The 20,818-nt window shown below is 42.1% G+C and overlaps 3 protein-coding genes across 3 annotated transcripts; 1 reads left to right on the top strand and 2 right to left on the bottom strand.

The window, feature by feature from the left end:
- Window positions 1–1,040: 1,040 nt before the first annotated feature.
- LOC119120033 (mesoderm posterior protein 1-like) lies at window positions 1,041–1,940 on the top strand. The gene is made up of 2 exons (XM_037246623.1): window positions 1,041–1,642; window positions 1,724–1,940. The coding sequence occupies exons 1-2, from the start codon at window positions 1,049–1,051 to the stop codon at window positions 1,751–1,753; spliced, it is 624 nt and encodes a 207-aa protein (XP_037102518.1). The 5' UTR covers window positions 1,041–1,048; the 3' UTR covers window positions 1,754–1,940.
- A 4,638-nt stretch (window positions 1,941–6,578) lies between these two features.
- On the bottom strand, window positions 6,579–15,859 carry LOC119119981 (aminopeptidase N-like). Its single transcript, XM_037246532.1, has 21 exons — window positions 15,648–15,859; window positions 12,128–12,807; window positions 11,915–12,057; window positions 11,673–11,812; window positions 11,472–11,598; window positions 11,113–11,267; window positions 10,797–10,910; window positions 10,551–10,694; window positions 10,409–10,474; window positions 10,277–10,342; window positions 10,031–10,206; window positions 9,892–9,968; window positions 9,660–9,793; window positions 9,368–9,423; window positions 9,112–9,259; window positions 8,824–8,915; window positions 8,597–8,707; window positions 8,349–8,516; window positions 8,136–8,276; window positions 7,983–8,064; window positions 6,579–7,821 (listed from the first exon to the last, which is right to left on the bottom strand). Exons 2-21 carry the CDS (start codon window positions 12,721–12,723, stop codon window positions 7,669–7,671), a joined length of 2,889 nt encoding a protein of 962 aa, XP_037102427.1. The 5' UTR covers window positions 12,724–12,807; window positions 15,648–15,859; the 3' UTR covers window positions 6,579–7,668.
- Window positions 15,860–17,146: 1,287 nt separating this feature from the next.
- Window positions 17,147–20,515, bottom strand: ap3s2 (adaptor related protein complex 3 subunit sigma 2). The gene is made up of 6 exons (XM_037246630.1): window positions 20,339–20,515; window positions 19,991–20,082; window positions 19,779–19,890; window positions 19,584–19,655; window positions 18,990–19,097; window positions 17,147–18,922 (listed from the first exon to the last, which is right to left on the bottom strand). Exons 1-6 carry the CDS (start codon window positions 20,405–20,407, stop codon window positions 18,797–18,799), a joined length of 579 nt encoding a protein of 192 aa, XP_037102525.1. The 5' UTR covers window positions 20,408–20,515; the 3' UTR covers window positions 17,147–18,796.
- Between the last annotated feature and the right edge of the window lie 303 nt (window positions 20,516–20,818).

Here is a 20,818-nt window from a genome sequence, read left to right as displayed (position 1 = left end):
GGGCATCATCTTTTCTCATCAGCGTGAAGGCCTCGCACCTCAGCTCACTACATCATCGTCGTTACACACTCATCACAACATTTTTATGTATAATATCTTTTTTTAATCAAAACCACTGCGTTGACATCAAATGTGTCGAGAAATAAATTTAAAAAAAGAGACGTGAGGTCTTCGCGCTCCGTGTCGACATTTCAGGGAGATGGCAATTAAAGATGATGTCACGTTATTGACGCGGGTCACAAATCAATCATCTCCGTAGCTCAATTATCACCATCACAACATTGGCCATTTTATGATTTGTTGAATTAAAGTAATTAGGGAATGACAGAAAAGTAAAGAGGAATGCACAATATTTGCGAGAAATTGGCCTTGTACAGACTTATATAAAAAAATAATTAAATTAAAAACAAAATGTGCAAGTACTACGAACTATTAAATAATTTTCTGACTTGTTGATATGTCTGTCTAACATTTACCCTAATGCTAGCTAAAATCAGCTAGCAACACACACAAACTACTTTTGCTCTTTCTTTTTTTATGCAACTTGAACATGTCCAATAAGCACAAAACAAACAAAAGAAATTCTTTTTTTAAAGCTAACACTCGCGACTCTTTTGAGGATAAGCAGTTCAGAGAATAAATAGACGAAAGCTAACTTCAAAATATTTGCAAGGATTAACAACTAGCATTCCTTTGGTGTGTTTTATAATCTTATGTTCACTTTGTTCCCGCTGAGTGAATGCGCGAGAGCGTCCCATACAAAAATATTAGAACATGTGCCAAACTCATCTTAACCAGAACCACAAACCCAAGAAAGAGGGAAAAATGTGTTTATTGTTATGAGGAGGAGTCAAAATTCACACCTCTGCTCCTGCTGCTGCTTTTCCCAGCCATGGCCACTCTCGATGTGTGTGTGTTGTGTGTGTGTGCGTGGTGTGGGGAATGTGCGGAGGTGTCACTTGGCACCTTCTGGACCGCGGCCTGGATTTTAAAAAGGCTGCTCAGGAGCAGAGCAGCACACACTCGAAGCCGCGCTCTCTCTAGCAACATGGCCAACAACATGTCTTCTTCCTCCGTGCTCGAGTACAGCCTGCACTACCAGCAGTGGTTCTCCGATTCGGACTTCTCCGGAGTCTCCTCGCCGGAGACCCTGTCCCCGGATTCATCGCCTCTTCTTCAGAAAGCCGGGAAGGCTGGGTATACTACTTCCCGCCTCGGAGTGGCCTCACAAGGAAAGCCCGGGAGAGCAGTGAGGGTCCGGAGTAAGCAGCGTGAGAGCGCCAGTGAGAAGGAAAAGCTGAGGATGAGGGACCTGACCAAGGCGCTGCACCACCTGAGGTCCTACCTGCCACCTTCGGTGGCCCCTACGGGCCAAACCCTCACCAAGATCGAGACCCTTCGCCTCGCCATCCGTTACATCTCCTTCCTCTCGGCCCAACTCGGGGATACGCCCTCCTCATCTTCCTCCTCTTCATCCTCGTCTTCATCCTGCTCGCCGTACTACTACGCCAGTCCTCCTCCGCAGGCTCCTCATGACATGTACGCACAGCAGTGTCAAGACCAGGCCGCAGCATTGCATTCTGGGAGCTGTAGTTTTCCTGGCATGTTGCCACCTGGAGGATCCTCTTCCACCTCCACTCAGGTAAAAAAACGGTACCTAAATTATTTTAAGTATCTATCTATCTATCTGTCATAAAAATGAGATTTTCTGTATTCACTTCAGATTGAGTACAACGACTACTACTGGGCTTGACAACTTAGCCGCCATCGCCACCATCCAACGACTACTACTACTGCCTCACTGTGAATGGACTAATTTATATATTTTTTAAAAAATATTTCATATGTCTTTTGTATTTATGTGTAAATATAAATATGTGGAACATGCTATTTTTATATGTTTTTTTACACCACTATTTATAATAAACTGGTGAAAATGACAGTAACGGAATAGTGTGTCCTCAATTTGTTTTGTTCCCCAGCAGATCTGTCTTTAGAAGTTGCTTTCTTTATATAAATATCTAATATTATATAAATTTTAAGTTATATTTTGTCATTCGCGGCCAGTGTCGTCATCGAGGTCACAAAAGTGACGTCAGATAGAAGCAACTCTGTGTGGCGTTCCGGTGCACTTTTTCTTGTCGGAGGATTGAATACTGGACTTCCCACTTTCGAGGAATGCAACATTACTCCACAAAAGATTGCAAGGGTTGAATGAACGCAACAGTACCCTCTGTTGGTTGTTACCAGGTATTGTACCACATTGTACCTCAACCAGACGATAAACGACTATTTGACACAACTGAATCATTTTCATCATCATTTCAAATCAAATCATTTTACATAAGGTCATCTGTTTTCAGACTGTCCTTGAAGGCAACACCTTAAAGCTCCAGATAAACAAGAAAAAAGACGATAAAAAAACAACATTAAGAGCAAGAAATCATTTTGTTTTCATTAAAAAAAATTCTTATCGATTTTAACGTTATATTACCGTCAGTTTGTCTTCCAAATATCCCCAAATTAATGCTAGCTCACTCACCTGTGTGAACAGTGCAGAAAAGAACGGTAAAGTTGGTTCTGGACGTGTCCCCCTCAGTAAATCCATCACAATGACCACAGCACGCGTTTGAAACTCTACTAACCGCTGAATATATCAATTTTTAGGTGTTTAGGAGGACACAAATTTAATAAATCCTCACGAACTATCAACGCTGTCGTGGGGGGTAAACACGTCCCAGAAGGCTATTGTTGAGCTCATCTGCGCATGCGTGGAGAATCAAGCGGGATTCTTTTTCTTTTTTTTTTTTATAATTTTTTTTTTTTTTCGGTTTTATTTTAGTCAATAAGTGTATACCTACCTCGTTATATACAATTAAACTTTGCAGAAATCCATTAAAAAGCTTTAAGCCCGACAAAACGACAGGTGCGCTCTGCCCCATGTTTAACTGTCCTAATGGAATTTAGAGGCTTGAATTTTCTGCAAAAGTATACAAGTACAAAAAAACTACAAAAGTGTACAAATAAAAGAAAACTTGAACTCCATAAATTTACTGTTGCTTTTTCTTATTTTTTATTTGTCACTACAGAAGGGTAGAAAAAGTGTGCTGATAACCATAGAATTAGCAATATACAGCATGACCAATGCAGCAAAGTTGATTTATCGCTTTGGTGCTAATGTAGCTATGCCTTTCGTGGCACCGCTGAGTCTAGACTCAAGCTCTCGGACTTCTCAGAAGCGTCTTTAGCTCAGCCTTATTAACTTCATTTAATATGCAAGCTAACATCACAAACGCTTGGCCCCTTTCGGCTAATAAGGCCTAAGAAGGGATGAAAGGTTTAACGCCGTGGTGCTGATTGCTTCATTAGGGCATGTAAGTAAACAACACTGGCCGCTAATGTGGATTATAACACGCGTGATGTCACTTCATTAGGCACCATGACACAAATGTAATGGCCCTGTGTGTATAAAACATTTTTTGTTAAAGTGTTCTTTATTTTGTAGTATTTATTCATATCCTTTATAGCATTGCTTAAAAGCAAGGTATTATTTATTTATAGTATTTAGATTTGATAGTGCCACACCATTTCTATCAATTAGTATTATTTTAAGAGGTCAAGCAAACAACTGCACAAGCCACAGAGAAGACAAACAAACCTGACTTTGGTCCTTTGGTGCCCTCATTGTTGTTTTTCTTTCTTTTTTCACATGAGGAGAAGGCGTGAGCCCTCCCCAATAACAAGGTGACACCTAGATCTGGAGCAGGAGGCAAAAATGACACCCCGCTTTGTGGGAAAGCTTCTCCACGCTTCAATCCACAACAAACCACTTGATGCTGAAAAGTTCATCAACAGCACTAAAAATATATTGAAATGGGTTGAGATTTCATTATTTTGTCATGATTACATTTTATGTAAATGATCTGTGAATTTTTTTATTGAATTTCTCAATTCTTGCTACAATTTAAAATCATTTTGTGGAGAAAAAGTTTGACATTTATTCAGAAAATTGATTTTTTTTTTGCCCCCATTATCAAATGTAGTAAAATAAAAAATGTGGTGGCTAAATGATGATTCCAAAAATGTTGGCGCATGCTTCCATCGTTTGAAGTGAAGCAAAACTACCCGATCTGCTCCGGTTGTCTAAACAAGACGCGAGGTGTGAATCTCTCACACCTACCAGCTGCCACGGCACACTTTTCTCCTAATTTGAAAACCAACACAATTTTTGATTTATATTTCTTCATTGTTAACAATAAATCATCACTCATGTCAAACCAATTCATATCTGGTGTACAAGAGAAGCTATGTCGATAAATAGGGAGTAATACAATTCAAGTCTGCAACCATTTTAAAATTACAATGATTAAAATCAGTTTGTCAATTCAAAATGATTGTCTGATTCAAATTGTTTTTGTTGCACAGCTACTAAATACTTTTTGTAATCATTTGTAGATTAGTTCTTCCAAAAACCTATTTTGGGCTCAAAATAAATATTGTTCATATAATTTTTAGTTATGCTGCAAATCTAATCGAACTTTTTACAAAAAAGAGCCACATTAGCTAAAATTGGCATATTTTGGAATTACTTGTCATATTTTCAAAAATAATAATTATGATTTTTGGGCATAAATTGAAATTTTCTGTGTATTTAATTGGTAGCTATTTTATAATGAGGCAATACTTTTATTTGATTTTTAAGAGCAATACAAAAAAAGTGATTAAGTTAGTTCTTGATGTGTTAACTTTATTTCATTCGTCAAAGTTGTTTTTCTCCATTCTGGATGCAAGTCTGGTGAGACCTTCCCATGCGCGTTGGGCTCTGAAGGTGCGAATGCATGGCATCCTATTTTATGATGCTGCCTGCTCGCACCTCATCCCAGGAGCTGGAACCTTTCCCATGGGACCGCCCGGCCGAGGTGCGAGGCCTTCTCTCGAAGCCCCTCGGAAGGTGCAACCTCGCACCTTCCGCCACATATATGGAGCGGCGCTTCCGTCTGTCCTCACAATAGCTCCATTTTTGCAGCACAGCACATTGCTTCTCCTGAAAATGTCAGACATGGAGACTTCATTCCAGCTCCACCAGAACCAGAACTTCTCCCTGGAGTCTCTCCTGGAGAAGTCCTACCCGCTGTACGATTTGGCCTCGGACCCCGGCTACTTCAGCGCGGGTCTGTCCCCCACCTCCTCCGAGGACTCCAACTTGGTGGATGCCTTGGACTCCTTCTTCTTAAGTCCTCCTGCTCCAACTCCTGCCAAGAAGTCCCGATCCAGATACCCGGGAAAGAAACGCCAGACGGCCAGCGAACGGGAGAAGCTGCGGATGAGGGACCTGACCAAGGCGCTGCACCACCTGAGGTCCTACCTGCCGGCCTCGGCGGCGCCGCAGGGCCAAACCCTCACCAAGATCGAGACCCTCCGCCTGGCCACCCGCTACATCGCCTTTCTGTCAGCCCAGCTGGGACTCAACGAGGAGGCCCTGGAGCAGGAGAGGAGACCCTTGGGCCAGGCGGAACCACCGCAGACCCTCAACCAGTTTCTGGGTCACCAAGAAGCATCATGCGAGCAGGCTGCCGCCAACCAGATGTTCACACCGCAATATGGCTGCCAAGTATGTACACCTCAGTGAAAAAGTCTCTGTGTGGTTTTGGAATTGTTAACCCGTGTTAAATATTATAACATACTCTCAGCTGAAATCAGGATGAATTGGGCGTATTTTAGTAGTAGTATGGCAAAAGATGTACCAGCTAATCAGTTCAATATACTGTATAGAATTTTGTACAACAGGATGAAAGAACTGACATTGTTTTGGGGCTTGACTTCTATTTTTTTTTATATATTGTGAAATATGTAAATAATGTGCTCATACCATATTTTATTGTATTTTAGGAGTAGGTGTTGAATCAAATTTTCTTCCGAAAGGTCCATTAGACAGAAAACTAGCATAGGCGAATTTCTGGCAATTTACATACATTGTCAAATATTTTTTCTAACCCTAAATAAAAGGCTTTTATTATATTAGTAGTTTTTTTTACTCAAACTTAATGCTAAAAAAAGTGCTCTAGTACTTTTAAGTATTAAAGTAAAATTTGTTATTGTTAAATAAATTGGAAATAATATAAGGTTGAATTCTCAACATTTATTTATTTATTAGGAATTCTGTAGCTTTTTGTATGAAGAGTATAATTTTTTTGGGGATCTTACTTTTGAAGAGCCCATTTTCTTCATTGGTAAACACAAAAAAATATGTTCGAACAATTGTCCAAAGGGCAATACTATTTTATTTGATGAATGTAACTAACGTCTTTTCTCTTCTGTCTTGTCAGTTTCCAAGCGACGTGTCCTTTGACGCTCAGCAATACTGGTTGCCGCAGCAACAGCTTCATGACTTCTCAGGATAATGCTGACTGAGAAACAAGGCGACTACTTTCATTGCAACAATGAACTTGACTCTTTTGTTTTTTGCAACAAAATATCATTTTTTTATACGTATATATGTATATTTATTGATTATTTACATTGGGGAATAAACTATATTTATCACTACTGACGTGTGTGATTCGCTGTTCACAAAATCATTTGTTCATAAAACACTTTCATTTTTCTTTTATTAAATATGACGCACAAAATAAGCCGGAAAATAGTCGAATTTGGCCAAGTGTGTTGCTGTTATGTGTGGTTGTGGAGGGCTTTAATTTGATGGCACCTCTCTGCAGACTTCCTAGGACAAACAGAGCACATGGAGGCGCTAAATAGGGAGCATGGCAGCGCTAAAGTCTTTAAGGAAAGACCCCTGCTGAGGGGGGCCGGAGGGGAAGCAACAGCTGAGGACGACACCTCTTCCAGGCCCTGATCAACATTTTTTACCCAAAGTCCAGGACCCTTAAGCGGCACACACGACGAAAAGAGTTGCCACTGTCATGAAGAATCAGGTCTCACCAAAATAAAAATATTTGCTACAATCAAATTTCATCAGAAAAGCTTCTATACATCAACAAAGTCCATAAAAAGCAATGCTGCGTTCGTAAAAGGTGGGAAATTTCAGACTCCAAAATGATGTGCTCTGTGTCATTACTTTTTTAGGCACTTTATTGAAAAACGGACAAAATGTATTACTGGAGTAAAAAAAATAAAAACTTTTGAGATGCTGTATTAAAATAGGACTGACCCAGAAAATTAGGTCAGTTTGACCCAACTTTAGGTTGTTTAAAAAATAATTTTGTTGTTGCTTTTTTTACATACAAAATGTGTTGTGTTGTGCAAAACGGTCGGCCCAATTTTCCACCCACATTGGGTTGTTTTTGACCTAGCAATTTTAAGAGCGTATACAGACTGTAGTATCACCATATTGCCACAGTGTGCAGTTATCCAATATTTAAAAAAAAAAAAAAAAAAAAAAACATTATTAGGCCTACTCTGTAATATTCTTGCTTTTTCACTTTTCTAAATACTAGACCATGGATTAAAAAAAAATTGCACAATATTATCAAGAGACTTTTAGATGCATTTTTGGCATCATAATGGATGTGTTTGCACCAAGAGCTGTTCTAACCTCCTAGAAAGCGGTCATTTTAAGCACACACACAGACAAAATGGCTGCGTGCTTTAACAACACAGTGCAGAGATAAAGCTTATTAAGATGATTCCTGACACCCCACCCGCCCCCTTTCACACTGTTTCCGCAGAGAACCAGTCCAGAATTAGGCCTTTGTTCTCTGTCACCCATTTAATCTGGGCAGACGTCCTCTCCATGGCCTGCTCCAGTGCCAGGGTGCCTGAGCCAAAGCCTATCTCCTTATTGTCCTCTTGGAATCTCTTTAGCTGTGAAGAAATATGAAAAAAACATTACTTTGCTGCCCTCTTGTGGCTAGCATATGTATAGCCAATTCGTAACCTTATCAGTTAGTAAGATACTTCTACCAGTTTTTTTTTTTGTTTTTTTTTTGCACAAGTATCTGTACTTGGAGTACTTTTCAGCGTACCTCCTTCAGCTCAAACTCTGTGGAGAAGCGCATGGTGATTCCGCGGATGAGCGAGGAGAAGCCAAACGATCCTTTTCCGTATCTAAAAACAAAAAGGTCAAAATTCTGAAACGTGTAGAAAGTGAACGTGTGAAGCCAAGGCAATGCACTTACTCTTGGAAAAGGTGCTTCCAATGTGCTCTGACAAAATTCCAGGCTAGAGGCATTCCCACCACGTTGTTAGCCACACTCGTGATGGTGGACGTGGCATCCTGCTTGCGGATCTTTGTCGGGTCCAAAGTGTACTCCAGATATCTGACCAAACAAAAGAGCAGTATTATTGGAAAGTCGGGTGCTTCTTCTTCTTCTTCTTCCCATGAAAAGTACCTGTTGAGCAGCCAGGGCACTTTGGTGCAAGACAAGGCCGACCTGAGCCTGGAGGCTTCGGACGCCAGCGTGGCGTTCTCGAGCATCCTCCAGACAAAGTCCCACTCATCCGCCCCACCCAGTTCCACGCCAAGACAATACATGGAGCCTTTCAAGTTGGGATGAATCCTGCTCCATACACAGTACCGAATTTGAAAAAAGGCCAGCAGTTGCACGGATATCGTGTCAAGTGTATGATTGAAGCGTACACGTTTTGTTCCGGGTCCTCCATCCAGCGTTTGAACCAACTTCTGATGAGGTCCCTGCAGGCCGGCATGCCCACCACGCAAGCCATCGCAATGGCGTTCCTCTGATTGTACCTGACCGAGCAGAAGAGGTCTTTGAATTAAATCAAACTCAATAAATTAAATAAAATTATGTTAAATCAGATTAAAAGAAAAGAGTTTCACACAAATTATTTTCTGTTTTCTCTTACTGGTCGGTAATTCTTTCAGGTACTGTCGTCCAATTGTTCGTAATCCTCGCAAAATATCCAAAAAGAGGTTGGATGAGCTTCCTGGTGTACGCCTGCGTTCAAAACAACAATTCATGTGCATTCAGAACTTGATGTTGTAAACATAAAGCAACTTCCGCTATATGAGCTAGCTTGCTAGCTAGCTTAACAATGAGCTTCAGTTATCTACTGCTGCAACTAAACACTTTACAGAGTTGCCCTTCTGTCTCTAATTATCAACTAACATTGACGAGTGTGTATTTTTTTAACCTGTAAGGGTCCGTAGACTTCGGTGCGTTCGAACATGAGGAAATAGAAGTAGAGGTTCCCCAACGCGGACTGCCACGGGATGTATTCCGTCTCCTTGGACAAGTACTTGGTAGTACTCAAGGCCAGTGTAACGTTTACCATTTTGGCTCTAAAATGACATTCACATTCAAAACATATACAGTTTATATGTTTTTTTACAATTTTATACTGTGATAATCATAATTACTGATAACTAGACAGTAGATGCTTTTGTTACTGTGCCAGGTTGAAGGCGTCGTCAATGATCTGAGCTCGATTTATGATTGGAATGTTCTGGGAGAAGAATGAGACAGCGTTAGGAATCATGAGTACATCGTGATTTTAGATTGAGGAAAGATGACCAAAACGTGCAGCTATGGTCAGTTTAGCAGGGTAAGCTAACATTAGCATGTGTTGTGTTTTATGTCATTTCGAGCTGTGCAATCGTTTTATTAATTATCGAGACTAAGGACTGCTGCAGGAAACTGTGATTATAATACTAAAACACAAAACTAAGACACCGCACCCACCAGGTGGTTTGCTTCCAGGACGGCGATTAGGCGATTCCAGTTGTCCGTGTCGTAGTTGATCCTGAAGTACCCTGACATGTTGGTGTTGGCCAGCACCCAGTTGGATCCCGAGGCGCTCATTTGAGGGTTGCTGTCTGGTGAAAGATGCACGGGAGGATCAGATAATGGATGGATGGATGGGGCCGGGGGTGCAACAAAAAACAAGAGGATGGGCGTGAGAACCCGGAGATACCGGTCTCGTGGAGAAGCCAGTACTGTTGCTGCTCAACACCTGTCTTCATCCATTTAATGGGCACAAACCACCTATAACTGGGAAACACAACCATTTTACAACAATGTTCTAAGGCTGACAAGAAATAGTATAACCCAACTTGAACTGTGAGGGCCTGTCCACCACCGATTCTGGATCCAACAGGAAGTGCTTCTGGGTGACACGTCCGGTCTTGGTGTCGATGGTTACCACTGGGAAGCCCATCTGGAGAATCCAGCGGTTCATGATGTCGTGGACCGTGTGTGGGATACGCAAGCCTGGGGTGTCCTCCACCGCCTGGAAAACAAGGGAGCGGTAAGAAGAAAGCTGGACTGAATTGAGAGATAACTAAAGTGGTCTTACCAACCTTTTGGAGGTGTTCCCACAAGTCATTGTACACGGTGGATTTGAAGGCGAACGCGTTGAGGTAAGACTAGAGAGAAGGCAACGTCATGGCAATTCCATGGAGACGCAGTAGCCATTTTGTAATGATACTCACACTGAGTCCCTTGGTAAACACCGGTTCACCCAAAAACCCGGACAGCATCCTGAGCACCGCCGCCCCCTAAAGGTTGAGATCAGGTCAGTTGAGAAAAAAAAAAAAGCATTTACTAAAAACTGTAGATTTATTGAGTGCCCACCTTGCTGTAGGAGATGGTGTTGAAAATCCCGCCGATCTGAGCGGGTGTGTTCACCTCGTCTTCTTTCCAGGAAAGCGGATGAGAGGTGGCCAGGGCGTCCAGACTGAACACCCGCAGGACGTCATCCAGAACCATTTGGTCTTTCTATGACAGAATCATATTTCGTTTCAAACTGAGAAATTTCAATTTTGGAAGATGAGCCGTGATTGGTTGTCTTATCTGTGCTTCTAATTTGGTTTCTCTTACAATGTTCCACGATGGCTCGGCATAGTCCGCTCCCAGGTACTCCACATATGACGCGAAGCCCTCATTGAGCCACAGATCGTTCCACCAGCGCATGGTCACCAGGTTGCCGAACCACTAAAGAATACAGGATGGGAGGAACCCCTAATCAACAATATTACAGCTTTGAATTAGCTTAATGCCTAGCTAGGTGCGCACTAACTGATTCACTTTTTTCCCCCCGAAATGATCCGACAATCACTGATTAATTTGCTGACCCCCTTGTGCGTCCAGCGAACCAAGTTTGAGAACCACCGCTATAAAGGACAAGATGGCCGACCATGTGCGCCAGCTCGTGTGCGATGACGGAGGCCACTCGTTGTTTGTTCCCCGGCGACGATTTCTCCGGGTCGTAGAGTAGAGCCGTCTCCCTGTAGGTGATCAGGCCCCAGTTCTCCATGGCACCGGCGTGGAAGTCAGGCAAAGCCACCTGATCTGGAAAGGAACAGAACATTCAGACAAAGAACCCCTGCGCCGGGTCAGCACAAAATGGCGGCACGATAACGGTTGACACAAAATGGCTGCTAAGGTAAGAACAGGTTGCATTAAATGTCGACACTGCTGTGTCAATTACTCTGTTTATGTCTCTGAAAGGACTCTTTTACAGGATTGAATACATATTTGTGAAAAACGTCTTACCCGACTTGGGAAGCGGGTAGGCTGTGTTGTAGTAGTTTTCATAGAACTGAAGAATTTGCCCAGTCACGCTGAGAGCATAGTCTCCATGTCCGTCGTCAATGGCCTTTGTTCGAGCCCATACCCGCACCTGACATCATTTATACAGAACTGTACATTTGAATCAGCGCTTCATTTTTTTTTTTAAAAAGTCAAAGTCCTTACCTGTACGCCATTTTCTTGGGTAGACCCAATGTAGGAGAAGTCGCTGACAATAAAGGCCAGCAGATAGGTGGACATCTTTGCTGTGGGCTCGAACCTTGTAATTCGGACCTCGGCGCCATCCATGACCTCATTCCTGGCGTCTGCGGGGAACAGTCAGACTAATTTACTGGTGTTTCCCCAAGCGGACTCACAAACTGCTCTGCAGGTGTAGTTTGCCGTTTTAGGGAAAGCTATTTTCAAACCTAATTCTCGGGCGTTGGACAGAGCCGCTTTGTCCCGGTCATGGATGATGGTGACGTTGAAGACGGCTTTCATGGCGGGTTCATCGAAGCACGGGAAGGCTTTGCGGGCATACGTGGCTTGCATCTGAGAAGTAGCGACCACTCTGGAAAAAGTAATGGAATTCAGTTCTGATACTGAACCAATCCTGCAAAAGTCTAGTTCGGAAAACTTACTTCTTCACGCCGTCCTCCACGTATTCGCTCCTGTAGAATCCTTCTAGGCTGTCTGACAAGTCTCCCTGGAACTCGGTGTGCAAGACGTAGAATGCCCCTTTGGTGAGTCTGCCGCTGAGTTCCAGGACCAGGTACTCTGTCTCTGCCACCAACCAAGACTTCCGGATGGCCGGCATCCAGGCGCCTGATAGGTCGCGCAGCGAGGCGTGGTGCCCATTGAAGGTGGTGAAGTTGAGCTTGCTGGCGTGGATGACGACCAGGTCTGTAGCCTGGATGCAGGTGAAGACCACATCCGAGAGTCCCGTGAAGACGTAGAGGCCGTTTGCGTCGGGTTTCAGTCGAGGCCACAGCGTCACATTGTAGGTGGTAGGGACCAGGGCGGAAGGAAGTCTGTACTGGTCCCACGGATCTTTTGACCCTACGGGGGTTGGATTGGGGGTGTCGGTGTTGACCGCCGCTTGGTCTTCGGCCTTTCGATTCTTGGCCTTCTCCTTGTCGTAGGCGATAGACAGAGCTAAAATGATCACCAGAGCGCTGATAGCTAACACGAGTAGTCCAAGTCCCACGTTCTTACTGATGTAGTAGACCTTCCCCATGACCAGGAAGGACGTCAATGGACGTGTGAGGCTTTGTTTCAATTTAGTAACGGCGTTCTTGAGTTCAAGGTGGGTTCATAATACCTGTGAGGATGATGGAAAGATGTGTTTGTGGAATTTGAAGTAAGCAGAAAAATGTACTTCTTTTTATACTTCATAGGGGGCGGCCATTTTGTTACTTGCTGTCAACTAAAAATGGTATTACAGAGTCTAAAAGGGCTCAGCGCGTGGAGGTCAAAATGTTGCTTTATGGTGCGTTACGCAACTAATGCATAAGCACTTTTTCTGAAAACTGTTTTCCGACTGTACACCAAAGCTGCCTTTGTTAATCTGTTCAATTACTTTCGGCCACTAGGTGGTAATAGAGTACCAGGCAGTTATTTACCTGTAGACAATAAGAGAAAGAAGAAACCCAACAGTGAAAACCATGGTATTCAAAAAGAAAACTAGAAACCAAAGTTTGTGACAGACACATAGCAAAATATTAAAATTTAATATATTTTTTTATTTTTGTGCTTATTAGCTTGACTTGAGACTCTAAGCTTAATTTATTTCAGAAATGATTTGCCTGATTGGCATCTTGTTGGGTGTCACAGTTTACTATCAATAAATGTATTTTTGATGATGGTATTGTGTAAGGTTTTTCATTTGACACCGTTTTAGATTTTTAAACTGTAAGCAGATTTGATTCAGTCATTAAATACAAACCCAAGAGCTACTTTATACAGGAAAAGTTGGGTGCTATAGCGAAGCCTGCTTATTAACAGAAACGAAGCAATGTGGGCCATATTGGAGTAGCCTACTATGTAATTACACATATTTGGATTTGTCATACGTGACTGTGTTTTGTTTCATTTGCCTGCAGCGTGACTATGTGCAGATGTTTCCCTGGCAACATCCAGCCTGATGTCATGTTCACACTGTGCACCAGTTAGCAGTCAGTGAAATGCGTAAAACAAATTCCCAGGGGCCGACCGACTGCATGCACATAATACAATATGTTTTTTATCCATAGAAACATATTTGTTTGATACGCAAGGCAAGTTTATTTATTGACTTCAATTGCCAGAAAACAAAAAGTGGATTTTTGCTGACACAAAGTCACAAGTCCACAAATCAGATTACCGCAGATGACTAGGCAACATTTACCACCGCAATTCTGGCGGGAGAAGGCTTATGAGCTGTGGGGAAATACTGGAAAGTTGTTTTAAAAAAAAAAAAGAAAAGTTGAAACTAAACAAGAGCTTCCTTCACCTGATTTTGATTAAACTGTGATAAAAGGCCACTTAATCTTTTTTTCTTGTTCCAGTCATCACTGCATAATATTTTCTAATGATTGCTTGTTTAGATTCAGTTATGACTGCCAATCATACAAAATGTCATTTACGCAATGTATTCACATAATTTAAAATATTCCAACATGTGGTTTTAGGATGGTTCGCCAACTCTCTCTCTGGTTGTTCCTATTGTTGCGTCTGTCTTCAAAAGTGGAAATAATATTTAGGAGGAGAGGGTGTGACGACTCTGTCAGGAAGTCGCTAAAGTTGCGTGGGGGTTGAAAAGGTCGGGAAATCATTTCTTTACGTTAAGTCCAAGGAAAACATGTTGTTTTTAGACAATAAACAATGAAGCAAAAAGGATTGAACGACTCTTGTTTCACGAATAATGCTACGTGGACCTCATAAAACATCAAATGAGCGCAGCACATTGAGTCGAATTCATTTTGACCTTTATTTCGGAACACCTCGTTTTATAAGCGCCTTCCTGCAGAGAACATGAAGGAAATTTCGGAGACCTCTGTGGTGAAAACTTGACGCATCCCAAAGCTATTCTCGACATCTGGAATACATGCTTCTACCGTACAAAGGCTTCCAATAACGTGGGAGGTTTTAAGCATGTCGGATCCAATTGGGATAAGGAGTACCATTTTTTCCCTCATTTTTGTTGTTACTTTACTCATGGTAGACGAGCCCACTAGATTTTCGAAAACTGGCTTCTTAGAAAGCTAACGGAACCAAAACGGCCTATTGATCAAATTTATTTATTTTTATTTAATATCGGCTTCCAATCAAAATGTTTTTTCAGGTAATGTATTTTTTCAGACTATTTTGTAGGTGCATTCATAATAGATGAGCACGTTTAATGAACTTATTAACTGTATTTGCATTTACAGTGAGGTCATGAGTTTGCAAAGCGTTATGAAATCTCAAAACATTTTGAGTTAGCTTAGCTTTGATTTTGGCCGTCATGAGCATTACATTAACTTTACTGGCAATGTTTCAGGTCGTAGTCTTTCCATATTTCCACAGTATGTTCATTCATTTTCTAAAGCGCCTGTCAAGAAGGTGAGCTGGAGTCCATCCCAGCAGGCTTTGGGCAAGAGGCAAAGTTTAGCCAGCTAATCACAAGGCACATTCCGACATCGCACTTTAAACAATTTTGAGTTTTCAATGAACCTGACATGCATATCTGGAGAAAATGGGAGGAACACGCCAACTCCACAGAGGAGCCTTGATAAGCATCCCAAACTTTAGAAGCAAAAGCGGATGTGTTTAGTGTAAAATATACAATGTGGGCCTTGATATACTTTAAAATTATCTACAGAAGGAAGGCAAAAAAAAGGAGGGAAAAAGAGGGGGGAAGGAAGGATGCAAGGAGAGAAACGAGGATGGTATGAAATGTAGAAGGGAGAACATTTCCTGTATTGCAATTAAGTTCCATGAGACTTTTTGCCAACTGTTGAAGAAGAAAAAAAAAATTCCGGCATGTCATAAAACTACAAAGCACTCTGGAACTAACGTGCTCATGTTAGCGGTAAAAACAAAACAATATATTACAAACAATATAAGCACCCCCCCAGCAAAAAAAAACAATAAAAGGATAAAAGCAATTTTCCACATTTAGCTATTGAAGGTTGTACATACCAGCGGCTCTCGGAGTATGTCCACTGCTTGCCTGCAAGATCTGGAATGAGCTCCGGCTGATGTGAAACAGTCTGCAAGGGTGGAGCCGGTGAGAGCTACCGCAGGTTTTCTGAGAGGGGATGACTTCCCATATTTGAGTTGGGGAGGTTACAAAACGTGCGGAATGGAGCAGGGTGACCATGTGCAGCTTGGACCGGGCTTTATTGATGAGGAAAGGGTGGTAGAGGACGGGGATGAGGAGATCAAACACAGGCAGTGGAACACAACAATGGACGGGCAGCAGAAACGGGAACTAGACGTGGGGAAAATGCAGGCGGAGTGAAAACAGGATAAACAAGATAAACATGACGATCCGACAGGGAGTTACACATGTACATTGGTAGTTCTTGGCACGGGCAACATGGCCCAGGCAGGCATTTTATTTTAATGTCACGTGAGGGGCGGCACTAATTACATAATTTTAAGATTATAAGATTGTGCTTTACAACAACTGTTACAAGTTTCGTTATTAGGCCTACCGTATTTTCCGTACTATAAGGCGCACTGGACTATAAGGCGCACCTTCAATGAATGGCCCATTTTAAGACTTTGTCCTTATATGAGGCGCACCGGACTACAAGGCGCACCATTAATGCATCATGTCAGATTTTTAGTCCAAATCAAATCATTCTCCATTTTAGCTTTTTTATTTCAACTTCAGGCGCAACAAATTACTTTATAAACACAAAATAATGATCCATAGTCTTTTTGATTCATGATTCATAGTCTTCAGCGGGCCACTTATGATTGATTTCATGACACAATGCTTCGAGACAGTTTAAATTTAGGAATTTGGTCCATATATAAGGCGCACCGGACTATAAGGCGGCTTTTGAGAAAATTTGAGGTTTTTAGGTGCGCCTTATAGTCCGGAAAATACAGTACTTATTTTCCTTGGGTTAATGTTGGCCCGTAATCAGCTAGCGAGATGTTCATATCTGAAGCTAGTTTCATCGATAAACATTTGCTAGTGCATATTTTGTGACAACAGTTTTTTTTTTTTGTGTCAAGCATAGAATTTGTGGCAAGGAGCTAATCGTTTCTTCTTCCTTGAAAAACAGAGTGTCATTTATGACATTAATATTTATGATTTATTATTCCTTACATTATATTGACATGAATGAAGTATGAAGGTTCGGAAATAGTCTCGTCCAAGGGAGGAATTCAGTGAAGAACCGCCACTGTGGACAGGACTTAAATACAAGAGCAGGTGACGGACACCATGACAACAAAACATGCAAATGTAATACACGAAGTTAGCAGGAAGAAAGCGTGGAGAAGCTCTACTCCGTGATCAGCGCAACCGAGGAGCGGATACATGATCAAATAATAGGGGCGGGGGGGGGGGGATTGAAAGAATGCGGCTGTAACAACAAACCTCGGTTGTGATGGCACAGCTTCAAGAGAATTCCTGGAAGGTGTACCTCGGCGCGCTTCTTCGCAAGAACAACTGCATGCAGTTTGTGGCTGGCAGCAGTTTTTATTCATGTACAATCAACATCTGGACAACGAAATACAGTAAATAAGAGACAAATACAATACATTCAAACACAGCGACTGCATTAAATACAAAAAACAGTTTTAAGAACGCAACGTGAAATTTGGTAGGACTGGCGTCAAAAGCAGATCCACGGAAAAGAGCTCGTGCCTGAAAACACATAAGTCTGTCAAATGACAGCCTGACCTTTGAAAAATCCTGAAGCTAGTTCGACCTTAACAACATGATATGGTAGGCATGTCTTTGATGAGTGGACCCATAAACAAGGATCACAAGCTCATGGCTGAAATGAAAAAACGGCAGACTTTCTGTCTTTGCAAGAATGTACTTGACACATTATTGTGTGTAAAATGCTGGTTGATGGCCGCACGGATTTAGACCAAAATGGCAAATTTTGTGTCTTTACCAACATTCATTTTTGAAACATTTTGGTGGGTTTATTCACAATATTACTACTGACTACAAATTTTCACGGGCCTTAGTGAAATTGGCTTTGGGGGCTGAATAAAGAAAGCAAAAACGGGGGAATTCAGTCTTGTGAGGGGGCGCGAATATTTTTTTAAGACGTCAACTTGGATCTTTTTTGTGGGTCTTCTTGTGATGAACATGGCCCTAATGGTATGTGTGGATGTAGCTTTTGGACCTTGGCGGTAGGAAGGTAAAAAAAACATCAGTGTGGGTGTGTGTATTCAGCCTTTGTGTGGCCCGCCGAGAACTTCACAAACTAAAATGTGCCTGTAAAAAAAATTAAATTGTAAAAAAAAAACTTTAGCGCGTCTTTGCTGCTTTACCGCTTAGGAGGACGGGGGCGATCACGTGACTCCCAAACCCACCCGCGCACATGTCGGCCAGCTTAATATTAGTGCGAAAGAGCGGGAGTAATGGATTGTGACGACAGTTCGCCGAGGACAGGCAGACGTTTGGACGCCAGGATGGAAGAAGATTCATTCCAGGCTATACGGGAGCCAAAGGGATCAAGTTACTGGGGGAGAGTTTGGGAAATCTCAAAATCAAGACCAGTGATGAGCGTGGAGTTGAAGAGGGAAAATATGCTTGTCAGCCAAGTCATAAAATATTGAACATGCATGACTATTCACATTCACCTGATGCTTTATGGCAACTCATCAGGGGCCACGTGAATTTATGGAAAAGAACAGCACGAACCCTTGAACTCACTGAGCAGTAGCCCCCGCTCCCGAAAATCTGAAATGAATTCAGCGTCCGACACTAGTTTGAAGGAATTGGGTTCTATCACAACAGAACATTTGGGAAATTTCAGATTTTTAGTTGCGACTGAATTTTGTTGCTATTTTGAAGTGTAATTCCATTCCCTGCCACTAGATGGCACTGCTGCAGTACATGCTGTTTACTTGCCGTAGATTACTGACCACTGCTACACAGAACACATGTTGACAATATTGTGCAAATTGAGCTAGGATACAAGAACGGAAAAAAACAACAACACTCAAACGACTCACAGCTTCTATCCAGCGTACACGAGAGCGGCCAGGGTGAGCGGCCGTGAACGCCGCCGTGGTCAGGAGAGTTCAAGTTTACCGCACAAGAGTGAGGAGGGGGCACTGGATCCCGCCCGCCCCCTGTCGAGCCGTATTTAGAACGGGGAGAGGCTGGGCACTTTGATGTTGATGTCTCCGATGTTGATGTTGCGCGGGATCTCCGGCAGGTTCATGTTTTTCACGGCGGAGACGGCGCGAGCGGGTGCCGCAGACAAACCTCCCTGCACCGGAACAAGACACGTGTTAATATGTATGCTTCTACTTTTGTGTTTTGTGCCTGTGTCTAACCTCCGACTTTTCCATGCGGTTTTGCAGCTCCACCTGAGCCACGATCTCATTCATGTTTGTCTCCAACACCATGCCGCCCATTACCACCTCCTGGAGGATGTAATGGACCTGCAGCGGGGGGCAAGGGGGGCAACCAAGCACAACACAACAGTTACAAAACACAAGGAAGCCAAAACCTGCTGAAAATATTTGACACAGGAAATAGCGATTAGTCACTTGAATTGCATTCAGATGTGTTTGGTGAGTAAACACAAAAACTCACTATTGATTTTGTGCTCAGGAAAAAGCAATAGCAGTATTTAACGAATCAAATGAGTCTATCTTCTGTTCAATAGTTGATTTCTCTTTTGATGAGACAATGAAGTGCTTTGTTTACCTGAAATCTCAACTACAGCACTATCTGGTGGCAGCTAGGGTGCCTAAGAACTTGCTTTTATTAATGTTATCATTTGCTACCCTCTTGTGGACTCTACTGGTAATTACAGTGCAGCGAATTCCCACCTATCAAGTGCGACGTTAATCCAAAACAGAGGAAGAGGGAGCCACAGGATTTGCGATTCATCATTCGCGAGTAGGTGAGTTGATCACTTTTACCTTGTCCATGTGGAATATGAGGTCCAGTTCACAGACGTTCTCAAAGCATTTATCCAGCGTTTCCACAAACACCTGCCACGCAACCGTCACAACAGAAATATCAGTCCAACACAAATTAAGTTGGAGATTAATGACATTTAAAAGCACAGAGATCGCAGTGACAGAAGAGAGAACAGATAAAACAAATCAGTTGACCTGGATGAGGTCCAAAATGCCAAGCTCGCTCTCAGAGGAGTCCACGCAGAAGACAAAGTAGAGTGTGGCATAATGGCGGTAGATTAGCTTGTAGTCGGAGCCGCCGATAAGACTGGGCAACAAAATTAAAAAGCAGATTTCAGCCTGGGTTGTTGGGGTATCACTGTTTTGTATTATTTATTGTAAGCCATGCTCCATCTATGGACACTTGCCTTCCTCCTTCCAAGAAGTTACAAACATTGTCATCCCTCTTTGACACCAAATGAAACGTCTCACGGATGATCTGCTGCTGCATGTCCTCTGCCTGAGGAAAACAAAAATAATATCGAGGTTAATTCCTGCTTAATAAAGGAAATACACATCATGGGAAAAAAACGAGAATAGCATTGCAGTACTATTGGGGATGGGTTTCATTTCGATGTTAGAAGAAATAAAAGATATCAAAGCTAAACTAACAGCAACAAGCGATAAAATGGCGTTCTTGAGAGAAATTACAATACACGACAAAAGAATCAAAACGAACGAAGTCTTAGAATAAAAACGTTTATAGTAATACTCACGAAATATTGATAAAATCTGATGAGCCGTGGCTTTCCATGGTTGTTAAATATTAATATAGCTTTAATCATGTTTTCGCGTAATGTAAATTGAAATGTTTCAATTAAATGGTAAATGCTATGTAACCGCTCGAGATAAGCTTGAGGGTTACTAACAGGAAGTTTGTTCCGTTACTTCCGGTATTTGGTGCCCGCATTTCAAAGTCCACAAGAAACAAACAAAAGACTGTTCCGTATGTGTGCTTGCCACGCAGATCGTAATTTGTGAAATATTTCCTTTTATAGAAATAAAATAGTTTTTGTATTTGATCATTTTTTTATACATAGATGTGTGTGTCGAGAGAGAAAGAGAGAGAGCGCCAGAGAGAAAGAGCGAGAGAGAGAGAGAGAGATTATTCAGAACAGTGTTGACTATTACTATTACAAAGAAAATTTAGCGATTGACTCCCCATTTAACAAATAAACTCTCTAACAGCTGTTTTT

This window comes from Syngnathus acus, chromosome 3 (genome assembly GCF_901709675.1).
Source record: "Syngnathus acus chromosome 3, fSynAcu1.2, whole genome shotgun sequence".
Taxonomy (NCBI): Eukaryota; Metazoa; Chordata; class Actinopteri; order Syngnathiformes; family Syngnathidae; genus Syngnathus; species Syngnathus acus.
Note: the sequence above shows the minus strand (reverse complement) of the source record. Positions and strands in the feature narration are given on the sequence as shown.

What these genes read in the sequence shown, in the direction of transcription:
- LOC119120033 (XM_037246623.1), top strand. Translation starts at nt 1,049, where the DNA reads ATGGCCAACAACATGTCTTCTTCCTCCGTGCTCGAGTACAGCCTGCAC. An exon ending in CCTCTTCCACCTCCACTCAG is followed by an intron (nt 1,643 to 1,723) that starts GTAAAAAAACGG and finishes TATTCACTTCAG; the next exon opens with ATTGAGTACAACGACTACTA.
- LOC119119981 (XM_037246532.1), bottom strand. Translation starts at nt 12,723, where the DNA reads ATGGGGAAGGTCTACTACATCAGTAAGAACGTGGGACTTGGACTACTC. An exon ending in GTGGAGGACGGCGTGAAGAA is followed by an intron (nt 12,058 to 12,127) that starts GTAAGTTTTCCG and finishes TACTTTTTCCAG; the next exon opens with AGTGGTCGCTACTTCTCAGA. An exon ending in TGTGGGAACACCTCCAAAAG is followed by an intron (nt 10,207 to 10,276) that starts GTTGGTAAGACC and finishes CTTGTTTTCCAG; the next exon opens with GCGGTGGAGGACACCCCAGG.
- ap3s2 (XM_037246630.1), bottom strand. Translation starts at nt 20,407, where the DNA reads ATGATTAAAGCTATATTAATATTTAACAACCATGGAAAGCCACGGCTC. An exon ending in GCATTTTGGACCTCATCCAG is followed by an intron (nt 19,656 to 19,778) that starts GTCAACTGATTT and finishes GTTGCGTGGCAG; the next exon opens with GTGTTTGTGGAAACGCTGGA. An exon ending in TCATATTCCACATGGACAAG is followed by an intron (nt 19,098 to 19,583) that starts GTAAAAGTGATC and finishes CCCCCGCTGCAG; the next exon opens with GTCCATTACATCCTCCAGGA.